Here is a 12,026-nt window from a genome sequence, read left to right on the forward strand (position 1 = left end):
GCCGTAGACAAGGCGACATCTAGTGTGTATATATCTATGCACCAGTCTGCGCACACGTCAGATCGGATCACTCGGACATGGCTGTGTATAAGAGGTAAAAACGATATAAATACTGTTCGTTTTCTCACACAAACCGCTCGTTTCGTGTCTTAGGCCATCAATGTGTACTTACGATGGGGAATTGTTTAATTTGGAAGACGGGGAATTGTTTTAATTTGGACTCTGTGCTTGTGTTTTGAGATAATGACCATAGACCTGCATTATATGACTGACAGACAAGAACGGTTTGACCTAAAAATATCAAAATTGAAACTACTGCGGAAAAAAAGACACCTACATCTTGGATGCCCTTGAGGTAAGCTAAAACATACCAAAAATGTATTTCAAAGTGAACTATCCCTTTAAGCATGGCTGCTCGCGGACAAACTTGGAGTTGTGAGGAGGTGCGGAGCCTGATAGAAATTATTAACATTATTTTCGAGCCGCATCCTTGCTTCATTATCAAATATTATTGTTTGTCTAAAGCGACAAACTATATAATAAAATATGACCAAGGATACATTCAGCCCACGCAGTCGTCTCTCCATAGTAAACAGCGATGTTGTCTGCCTGATTTTCCCAAGCGGGAAGGAAGTCGACCGGAAGTTGAAGCCGGCCGCGTGCCACCATCTTGCAGCAGAACTTCACTTGCGTTAGCATTCCATTGACTCCCATTCATTTTGGCGTCACTTTGACAGCGAATAACTTTACATCTGAGGCGTTTGAAGACTCCATTTGTCCATTATTTATTTCTAAAGAAACACGACAATGTATAAAATGCTCCATTACCTTGTAGCTTATGTTAAGGCCCCGTAGAAGCAGTTTTTGTAAAAGTAGGCTAACGATTGCATCATAACCACGCGACTCTCTGTCTCACAGTAGAGAAATTACCGTATAGACAGGAGGAGAAGCTCGCGGGCAATCGAGGGGACATGGAGGCAAAATGACAAAATAATTAATCAGAATACCTAGCAAAAGTTTCTCCTGCTCCTAGCTCATGGACAGCTCCTACTCACACTCTCCGTCTCTGCAAGTTTCGGAAGGGAATGATTCAGATTTCTCTTGCCACAGCCACTAGAAGACAGACGGGTTGCTCACGTCACATCTACGTCGTCAAGCTCTGTTTCAGTCGATTTGAGTCTGCGTGTCAGGAACGGAAGTCAAAAAATCGCTAAAAATGGGCTTCACTTGTCTCAATTGAGTTCCAATGAGATGGCTCTGTCCACTTCTTATACTGTCTATGGATTTTCCACCTCTTTGTTTACTTCCGGGAGTTCTGTTGGATTTTTCCCGCACGTTAATTCTGACCAAACGAAGTGCATGGAAATGCGTTCAAGACACGTCTGGGCAACGAGTGATGTGTGGATGTTGTCACGTGACTGCATTTTGGTTTGTTTTATCAACTCATAAACTAATTCGGACCAGAGGATCAGTGTGGTGTGAAAAGGAACCAAAACGCCTGAAAAATGCAAAAAAAAAAAAAAAATTCACCCTTGGTCCGGACCAAATGAACCGAACTACAGATGTGAAAGCACCCTTAAGTAGGGCTGCAATCAATCAATACAATCAATAATCAAAATAAATGAATTACATGCATGTCCATAAAAACATTTTTACACCATGAATAGAAAGCATTTATCAAGACTTAAAGGTGCAGTTAGTGATTTCTGAGAAACGCTGTTGACAGTGGATCAGACCGAGCACCACAACACACATCGGGCCAATCAGCAGATGTTTCCACACATCATGGGTGAGGAGAGACAGTAAGCAAGAGGGAGATTTGAAGAAAGACTGTAGAGAGATGCCTGAGAGACGTTACAAAAGAGAAAAGGTCAGAGGAATATCACCGGAAAAAGAAGGGTTATGATCAGGCAAGAGCTTTAGGACCAGCGTTAACATTAGAAAAGACCCAAGAGAAACCTAAGCGAGAATGCCTGAAACCAGACGCAGAGGTTGCGTTGTTTCTGCTCCAGATGTGAGAAACATTGGTTTTGCTATGTTTTACAAAACCAAGTTACCAAGTTATGCTGTTGATGTAATGTTAGCAGGTAGCAGGACAGTTTTGAATGGAGCTAGTTGCTGCTGGCGACTAACAACTAGGGCTGCACGATATTGAAGAAAAATGCGATATGTGATAACTTATTAAATGCGATTATTCCATTACGATATGCGATACGATAATGCTTAAAGTGTGTAAAATAAACTTAAACTATCTTTTAAAATATATTTAAAATTATATAACCTACATACATGTTTCTCATTCTTTTTGTGACAAGAAAACATCCCTACAACTTCTGAAAGTGAACAGCAGTGTTTTACTGTAGCAGAAGAAGTGTTATTTTAACATCAGTGTAAACCATGGGGTGTAGGGTTTCAGGTTATCCTACATTAGGTTTATTAAACAGCAGTGAGTGATTATTCTCTTTGTCTTTTGTTCATGACCCCAGTTATTGCAAGTCATTGCGATATGCATATTGCGATATATACATTTGCGATATTTAAATCATTTCTATATATTGTGCAGCCCTACTAACAACAAACTCTTGCTCTTGTGTACTGTTAATTTTTTTGTTCTTGTCATGTGTTCGTCATCTTCACTTTTTTTTCACAAAGCATTATTTTCTTTCATTCAGCTATGATAAAGAGACATCCACTCTTGCATTGCATGTATTTGCATTGCATGTATGTGCATTTTGGGGGCGGAGCAATGAAGGGAGGGGTGTGTTTGTTTGAGTTGATTTCAAATATCAGCAGTGTTTCTCAGAAATCGCTTAATGCATGTTTAAGTTTGTGCATTGTTTGAAGAAAGCATGAATAGATACTCGATAAACTGAAGAAAATGTATCAGTTCTCAAAGCCTAGTCTGAAACGTTTTCCCTTGAGGTAATCTGTTCCCAAAACAGATGTGAACCCTGGAATGCTCCACTGTAAAATATTCCTTGACTGGGCATTAAGATATGGCGCTCCTGGGGTGGAGATGACTGGACTTCATAAAGACACTGCTGCTGTCACTCAGATACACTTCCTCTATGGACAGGTAAGATCATGTTTTAATCCTGTACTCATAAGGTGCACATGTTTACATCAATCATTGTAGCTTGGTGGGGTGTGTTTTATTGAAATTATTGGTCTTTTTTTGTTGTTGTTGTTTGTTTTTTGGCCATTTGAACATTCAATAAGCTGTATGGGATTCTCTCTCTCTCTGTAGGGGAGGATACTTTCTCTGTTGGATGATAACACCATTCACCTATGGGAGATTGTGCAGAGAGAAAACCACTCACATTTAATAGAGGTTCACAGCTTCAATCTGCCTGGCAGGCCAGGCATTGAGAGCACTAGGTAAGTTTTTTTTTTTTTTTTTTTTTTTTTTTAACTCTTCAATATTTGTCCAATCTTGTCCAAACTAAGACCTTGAGGTTGCTTGCTTCTCCTCTGTAGTGCGACTCGTGTGACCGTCATGCTGTTGAAGCTGGGCTGTGATCTTCTTGCTCTGGGCACTGAAGGTGGCGGGGTACACTTTCTGGAACTGCCCACCCTCACGTTGCTGAACAAGTCACTGTTCCAGGATGAGGTCATGCAGAGGTGAGAGCTGCCCTTCCAGTGTCCATATTGACCTTGTCACATCATCAGGTCACTCGGATGTTACCTCTTTACTAGTTGTCAGACTAGCTGTATTTAGCTGCATTTTATTTATAAATTTCAGTTATTATACTACCATTTCAAACCAAAAAAAGTTCTGTTTTTGAAAGAAGTCTCTTGTACTCACCATGGCTGCATTTATCTGATCAAAATCAGGTTCTCTTTCAAGCTCCACCCAGAGTTTAGGGTTTTAGGGCTAGTTGCACGTAATTATTCATAATTTATAGTTACTATAGTAACTATGTGTAACAAGGACACTGTAAAATAGTGTTGCCTGCCTGCATATGGTCTTCGTTGGCTGCCAGCAAACAATGTCTACATTGACTCGGCCTCAAACGCTGTAGTTGTAGCAGAGGCCTGGAAGAGGTTTGTGTTGTCGACATGTCGAGAAGATGCAGTTTTTTTTTAGTGCTGCAACTCCACTTTGGATAAACTTCCAAAGGATGAGGACTCTCGCTGGAATTGATGTGAAAAAAGTGACACCATTGTTACTATTTGCATCCCTGTGTATGCACGTGCTGAGGAAGTCTCCGGAGCTGAAATTCAGATATGGTAATAGGCGTTTCGTTTCTGACAAGTGCTGTAAGTCTTAGACAAATCACAACAGACTGGGCCATCTGACCAATCAGAGCAAAGTGGACTCTTGGAACGTTGGGCTTTAGGGAGACTGAATCTTCGAACAAACCGTTTTCAGACTTTTTGAGAAAGATGCTTTGTATATTATGAGAAAATTAAGTGTTTTTGACCTTGGATGCATGTAAACCTATTGGAGGAGACCTCCGAAACAAAATTAGGAACCTTTAAAATAGCATAATATGGGCCCTTTAAATTTTAGTTGAAACTGTAACACATTTTCTTAATGATTCTTTGGGTAGAAAGTTCAAAAGAACAGCATTTATTTGAAATAGAAATCTTTTGTAACATTATAAATATCACTTTTGATCCATTTAATGTGTCCTTGCTGAATAAAAGTATTAATTAGTATTAACCCTAACCCTCTCTACAACCACTCTGAAAAATATTTTCTGAATGTCTCTCAGGGGACAAGAGTATTTTTAAGTCTCTGTGAATCAGGATGTCTACACTGGACTCTAATAAAGACACCACTTACCTCATAAAATAAGCTTTATTTTCCTTCCCTCCTTTAGCCCTTATCCAAGATGCCTTTGTCACACTTCTCAAATACACTTTGAACAGGGGACAGATCAAACTTCCTTATTCACCCAAGTCTGTTGGCCCCTTTATGCCCCCAGCTGTGGCTGTCTGTTACTCTGTCAGTAGGTTATATGCAGCTTGAGCTTTCCTGTCCCACTGCCAAGGCACTGACTTCACACGGCCACAGTTAAAAGTTTGGAGTTCAGAAATGCATTGATCCCTGCAATCTGATGAGATATTTATTCCTCTGCTATTCAGTTGTCATTGTAAGAATATTTATAAATATTTAATACATCAGTCTTTAAGAAGAAACCTGTTTTTCCTAATGGCTGTAATTGTGACTGTTACAAGGCAGGAAATCACACTAGCTATTCATCTTACTCTTTAAAGATGTTGTTTAACTCTGAGATAAATTACAGCTTTCCCAGTGTGCCCTGTTGCAGATATAGTCTGGGTGGTTAAATGTGGACCTCATCTGCCTCTGAGAGACCTTGAACTGCTCATTAACTCAGCGCAATTTGGGGTAATGGGCATCCTATCTGAGCCACTGGTAATAAGTATGTGTCAGCCAGGAAACTACTGAACAAAATGCTTTTGTACCAAGTGCCAATTCTCTTGGGCCCTATCCGAGGAGGCGTTTAAAATGGAGGATATGAGCTTTGCACACTCATCTTTGAGAATCAGCAGGATCCAGAATGCCAGAGTATACTCTGCATCTTGGTAGAAAACATTGTGTTTTGTGGTGATTTTGTTTTTCTTTAAGGCATGTGGGAAATCTAGATTGACATGTGTTTGAGTTTTAATGTCTTCAGAATACTTATTTAATTCATGAATATCATGAATAATTGGGAAAATCATGTGAAAATTCATAGATTTATTGGTCGAAAGGTATGGGAACATTTGTTAAATGGTTAGTTCACCCAAAAATAAAAAATATTGTCATCAGTTACTCACCCTCATTTTGTTCCAAACCCTTAAGAATTTTGCTCATCTTCGAAACAAATTAATATATTTTAATACAATCTGAGAGATTTCTGTCTCTCCATAGACTGCTACGCAACTACCACTTTGACGCTTAAAAGTTCATAAAGAGATCGTAAAACTAATTAATGTGAATTGAGCGGTTTAGTTTGGCCAAATTTTCAGAAGAGACATGATCACTTTATATGAATAACCGATTGAATTTAGGCTTTTATTTACATAAACATAAAAATGAAATGCCTTTTATTCTCGATTCATAAAAAGCAGAAATCTCTCAGGTTTCATTCAAAATATCTTCATTTGTAATTTGGAGATGAGCGAAAGTCTTACGGGTTTGGAACGACATGAGGGTTAATAAATGGCAGAACTTTACTAAGAGTGAACTAATCCTTTAATTTAACTCATTCAATTTTATTCGAAGCTTACAGACTTGTGCTACACATTTTCACAAATGCTACAAATGTTCTTAAGAAATCTAAGAAATAAAATTGCAAGATCTTCCATTAATTTGACAGTTCTACAATCAACAATTCAACAATCTCGGAGCAATAATGTAATTTCAACGTTGCCATACAAATGTATTATTTGGTTGTCACACAGTGGTAAACGGTGGTATGTCTTTCAAGAAGTGCAAATCTGTTTTTCTATTTCTTACATTTTCTTGTAAAAGCCTTTGTTGTTTGTGTGAATTGTTTCTTGTGGCTATTTTTCATCCCAAGCAATGCCATCAAATGACTACTCCAGTCCTTCTTTTCCATGCGCTTTCCACTTTTCCTCTCCCCCTTAATGGCTACATCTCATCCCGACTCTGTGGGTGTACCATGCACATTCCAGCTCTTGAATCCATGCCACAGCCACAGAGGAATCCCGAACTGTGGCTTTTGATTGGTCATCATTTGTCTGGCTTTCAAACTGAATTTAAGCATGTCAGCGTCTGATAATGGTGTCAACTTCTGCCGTGTTACTTTTGTGTTTGAACCACTGATATTTTTTGAGTTGTTTATTGAACTTTGTGTTTTCTTTCCATTTCACCCCGTTAGACTTTGCAAACATGAATCAAATGTAATTGTTACCAAATGTTCAATACATTGTTCTCAAAGCTTGCAGCTTGGTTTATTCTTCACTCATTGAACCCTGAGACCTGCACATTTTTCCATGTGAAATGCTTTTCCACACAAGCCTGCATTTGAATCTGCTGAGAATAAAAGTGCTGAGTGAAGTTTTGCAGTGAAGGTTTTCTGTAACCTCTGATGTGTACTTCAGTAGCGCTCTGTGTTTGGGGATTTAAGTAGTGTGTACTTAGATTTGGGTTTTTATACCAAATAGAAGTGCAGTTGAGCGGCACTAGAAAGAGAATAAATCTCCCAAATGTTTTCTGGTGCAGCATAGCTCTTGGTTTTGTCATTTATCTGTAGGTTTTCTGTATCTTCGATGTACTCTGAATAAAATCTTGCTGTGTAATTTTATTCACATGTCTCCTTATTCCCCTCTTCAGTGTTCCAGAAGAGTACAAGTGTGGAAAATCATTGGGGCCTGTGGAGTCCCTGCAGGAACATCCAAAAGACTGTGATAAAATCCTCATTGGTTACAGCAGAGGTCTGGTTGTACTCTGGGACCTCAACAGTCGGCATGTAGACAACCTTTTCCTGGGAAAGCAGGTGGGTGTGTGTGTGCAAGTTTGTTTGATGTCTCTCAAATGGCTTTCAACACTCTTTGCAGTCATGAGCTTGAAACTTTAAACATTGATGTCTGTTTCTATTTTAATTCAAAGTTTGTCTGTAAATGTCAAATAATTACACTCCTGACTTTCAAAGGGAGCAGGTCGAGAGATCTGTCCAAGACCCATAACTCCGCTTAAATTGCATCTTTAAATCATCCATGATTGATGTTAAGTTGTCCAGATGGTTTAACTCAAACCTTTTGACTTCCTTTCAACGTCTTTGGTCCTTTTTTGACACTGTGTATTGTGTGGGACTGTCACTCTTGCAGCAGCTGGAGAGTTTGGTCTGGGAACGGTCCGGGAACAGCTTTGTTAGTTCCCATAGTGATGGCGGATACATGGTGTGGGCTGTCAGCAGCAGCAATCCCCGCACCCATGACCCGATCTCATCCACCATACCATATGGTGAGCCACAACACATGCCAATTACACAGTCTTTCCCTTTTCTTTTTGTTTCACTCACACAGATTTTGTTAGCTGTAAGTTTGGTGCACAATTATATAGGAAATGATTGAGCAACAAATCAGCATGTAAGAGTGGTTTCTGGAAGATCATCTGACCCTAAACTTTTAACTGTTACTGTACAACACAATATGAAGGATGAAATATACATACTGCACATGACACGATATTTGAAGGATTAAATATGAGTCAAAATCACTGAGGCCAGTTGTTGTATGATCCATATACATTTTGAACAAAGCCAAGCTCCAGTCACTTGATATAAGTCTGGTACAATTTCAGTCATACTAGAGTAGTGGTTCCCAAACTTTTTAGACTGGCGTTAACATCCTTCTGCGTACCACCTCTCTTCCACTTGGACTGCTGTACACCTTTTCTATGAAGGGGCAATAATTGCCTCCTTAAATTAGATTTTAGGTGCAGTTTTTCTTTCTTTCTTTTTTTCTTACTTTTATAAAGGCAAAGTTTTTCTAACCCTATTAAATGCATTTCATTTATGAAAAAGTTCAAAAATAAAAACCGAGTAATGCTTTTAAATGTCAAACTGTTAGTCACACTGTCTTAATGAGTGAGTCATTCATTCATTCATCAATGAAGTGAGTGGCTGTATTTATGAATGGGTCATTGAATTATTGACTCTCCCGATTCGTTCAAAGCCGCAGATTAATTTACTAACAAAACACGGCTGTGTGTTGCTTGGAGACGCACAACAGTTCTGCTGTGGCTTTTGTTGTATTTCGTTTCAAAATAGAGCACACAATACTGACATTGAAGAGAGTTTGAGTCTTAATCGATGTCTATGCACAGTCTGTCTATATTTGTTCGTCATGCTAGTAAGTGCTAAATCCCCACTTTTACAAAGTTACAAAGAATGGCAATAATGTAGAACCTATCATATGGATGCTGCTTGTGTGGATGCAGTCAGTTTTGACCACAAAAGATGATTTAATTTGATTTTGTCATATATTTGACCTTTTACAGCACTACCATTTTCCTGTTTTTACATTAGAGGTGGCATTTTGCCTGTTAAAAATGCATGCTCGGTGTTAGTGTCATGTTTAAGGTGGGGTAGAATTAAATGAATGGCAAAACTCAGTATTTTGTTCGCGTACCCCGTCTGTCACCTCACATACCCCAGTTTGGGAACCACTGTACTAAAGCATTCACATTACATTTTAAAAAGACTAGCTATTGTTTTATTCAGTTTGAAAGCAAATGTTTAACATGCATGTAAATGCACAGCTTTTTTTTTTTGGTGTGCAGATACACTGTAGTAATTCCAGTAGCCATTAGCTCATAGATGGCTGGTTATGATGTAATGTTTGAATAACTCGCACAATGTCAGGAAATGTTGTTATATAGCAAAGCTTAGGGTCTGTTCAACTTTTGTAATAGGCCATTAAAATCCTTTTCCAGACCTATTAAAGGGATCGTAAACCTCAAATGCACTCTTCACTATTAGCTGATGGTTTGTTGACACAAACCGTTTGGGGATCTACGGATATTTTCCGATTTTTAACATCTACTCTGCCAAGATTACTGTATTTTTGGTGGTTTCTCTCAAACTCAGTTTGTCTTTCTTTTTCCTCTTTTTGTGTGTTATTCATCTCAGGCCCCTTTCCCTGCAAAGCCGTGAACAAGATCCTGTGGAGGACAACAGAATCAGGGTTTGTGCCGTAATGTGCGAGAAATGAAATCCCATAATCTCATGTTTCAGCTCTGCTGGTTTGACTCAGGAGGGTGTCCTCTGTTGTCTCTGTAGAGCTCCTCTAGTGTTGTTCAGTGGCGGTATGCCCAGAGCCAGCTATGGAGACAGACACTGCTTAACCATCCTGCAGGACAGCAGCCACGTCACCCTGGACTTCACCTCGCGTGTCATAGACTTCTTCACCATTCACTGCACAGACAGAGATAAGGGTGAGTGAATATAATTGAATAATTAAAAACACTGAAACTGTCTAATAATAATTATTTATTATTATTGAATAATTATTAAATAAGTATTTTATAATAATAATGGATGATGATGATGATGATGATGATGAAAAATAACAACATTTACTGTTGTTGTTAATGGTGTTGATAGATTATTTGCTTGTTTGATGCAAACCAGAAACTATAAATTCCTTGTAAATGCGATATTGCAATAATTGATTCTGTAATTTTTATAATAATTATTCTGTAATATATTAAATCATTTTGTTATTATTAATGTTGTTGATATTAATAGCTTATTTACTTAATGGATTCAAAGCAGAATACAGTGTTATTTAGTCTCCCATCATTGCAAAAACACTTCACATTATGTAAAATTTAGAGATGCACCTATGCAAAATTTCTCCAGTGATACCGATGGCTGTTTATACGGAATGATATCTGCCGATACAGATTTTGATTTATTTTAAAAAAAAAATTCTCTCAACTAATGCTGTAAACTATACAGAGAACCCTCTCATTTGATTCATTACCAAGTATTAGAGGTTAAAATTAACAACAGAGCCTAAAAAATGTTATTCAACTGCCATTTATTCATGACAAATTTATTCAAACAAGCACATATTAACAGTAAATAAGCTCATCTCTATTTTTTTTTTTTTTATAGCTCACTAACAAACTATGAACATTGGATAACTTGTACTTGTAACTTGTAAAAGCAACATTATTCACATCATTCACAAGCGGTTTTACTGACGTTTCTTCTGTGGTTGAAACACTGATTGAGTGATTACATGACATGTTATACATTTTGGTAAGCTCTTTGCGATTTAGTGTATGGAAAAACCATGGACCTAGCAACCCTGGCTTGAACTACAGGTGATTTCAAAAGGGTCAAGTAGAGCCAGCTTTAACATCTGTATTTTTTTGTTTTAACTGTTATTGTCGCTTTAACTTCAATAGCCCTAAATTCAACATAATACATTTTCTTCACACACAGTAGTATGAGTTCCCACAGCGTTTTTCAGACCCCTTTTGATTGACAGGATATAGCCCTGATCATTGGCTTTTTTTAAACAAAATAATTGCTTTTATCTGCCGATACCAATTGGCTGATTCATGGGTGCATCCTTAGTAGAATTGTACCATAAATACATGCTGTCATATACCAGCTGAATCTATACCATCATACCACCCAGCCATAGTCATAAGTTCAAACTCTTACATGGGGCAATCACTAAACTGTCACCATTGTACCCTTGATCGTGGCACTTGGACCCGGGTTGTAATAACCCGTTCTATAAATCACTGATGATACATGTGTCTGCTAAATGGTTATTATTATTTCCTGTGCATGGACTTTAGTTATTTTTTTTGCCTCACAGAATTTGATGAGCCATCAGCCCTTGTGGTTCTTTTGGAAGAGGAGCTGGTGGTGATTGATCTTCAGATGGCTGGCTGGCCCACTGTCCCTGCTCCCTATCTGGCTCCTCTCCACTCCTCCGCCATCACCTTTTCATGTCACATCTCAAATGTGCCTCCCAAGTTTTGGGAGAGAGTGATCAGTGCTGGCCAACAGCAGTGTCCTTTGCAGAACTATGAGGTGGGTGAAATAAGGATTCCACACAAAGACCCAAAACTTGTGTTTTTTTATTTATTTTATTTTTTATACATGTTCTGTGTTGGTTTGAAATGAAATTTGGTGGAATAGTTTTAAAATGTTGGAGCTGGGATAACTCATATTGGTAGCTGAAAGTATTATTGAGTTATATTCAAAAAGATTATATTAATTTGTTTCAGATTCTTTCAAAATACTGTATAATAGCCAAATAATATAAAGCCAAATTCTGGATAATGTGTAGAATGTTGCAAATGTGTTGTTGCCGTTTGAATAACAAGACATATGTAAACGGAGGAAATCCAACTATATGTCAATGTTTTCTCCAATTCAGCAGAAAACTGCTGCATTTCGTTAAACATCTGTTATGTGTATAACGTTAACATTATTAAACCAACACCTCCCTTCGTTTTTGTTACTGTTATATAAATGAATTAATTTAATACAGCACGCTCATACTGTATTTTTAGATTTAAT

The 12,026-nt window shown here is 38.1% G+C and overlaps 1 protein-coding gene across 2 annotated transcripts in view; it reads left to right on the forward strand.

The window, feature by feature from the left end:
- The window catches only part of llgl1 (LLGL scribble cell polarity complex component 1), a 40,017-nt gene that overhangs the window by 15,053 nt on the left and 12,938 nt on the right, over nucleotides 1-12,026 (forward strand). For both annotated transcript variants that reach the window (XM_082174788.1, XM_082174789.1), the window contains exons 3-10: nucleotides 2,995-3,076; nucleotides 3,248-3,378; nucleotides 3,478-3,621; nucleotides 7,310-7,472; nucleotides 7,804-7,939; nucleotides 9,609-9,663; nucleotides 9,759-9,913; nucleotides 11,317-11,534. In XM_082174788.1, coding sequence (XP_082030914.1) covers nucleotides 2,995-3,076; nucleotides 3,248-3,378; nucleotides 3,478-3,621; nucleotides 7,310-7,472; nucleotides 7,804-7,939; nucleotides 9,609-9,663; nucleotides 9,759-9,913; nucleotides 11,317-11,534 — 1,084 coding nt within the window. The remainder of the gene's footprint in view (nucleotides 1-2,994; nucleotides 3,077-3,247; nucleotides 3,379-3,477; nucleotides 3,622-7,309; nucleotides 7,473-7,803; nucleotides 7,940-9,608; nucleotides 9,664-9,758; nucleotides 9,914-11,316; nucleotides 11,535-12,026) is intronic.

Source organism: Leuciscus leuciscus (assembly GCF_965113295.1).
Source record: "Leuciscus leuciscus genome assembly, chromosome: 1".
NCBI classification, from domain to species: domain Eukaryota; kingdom Metazoa; phylum Chordata; class Actinopteri; order Cypriniformes; family Leuciscidae; genus Leuciscus; species Leuciscus leuciscus.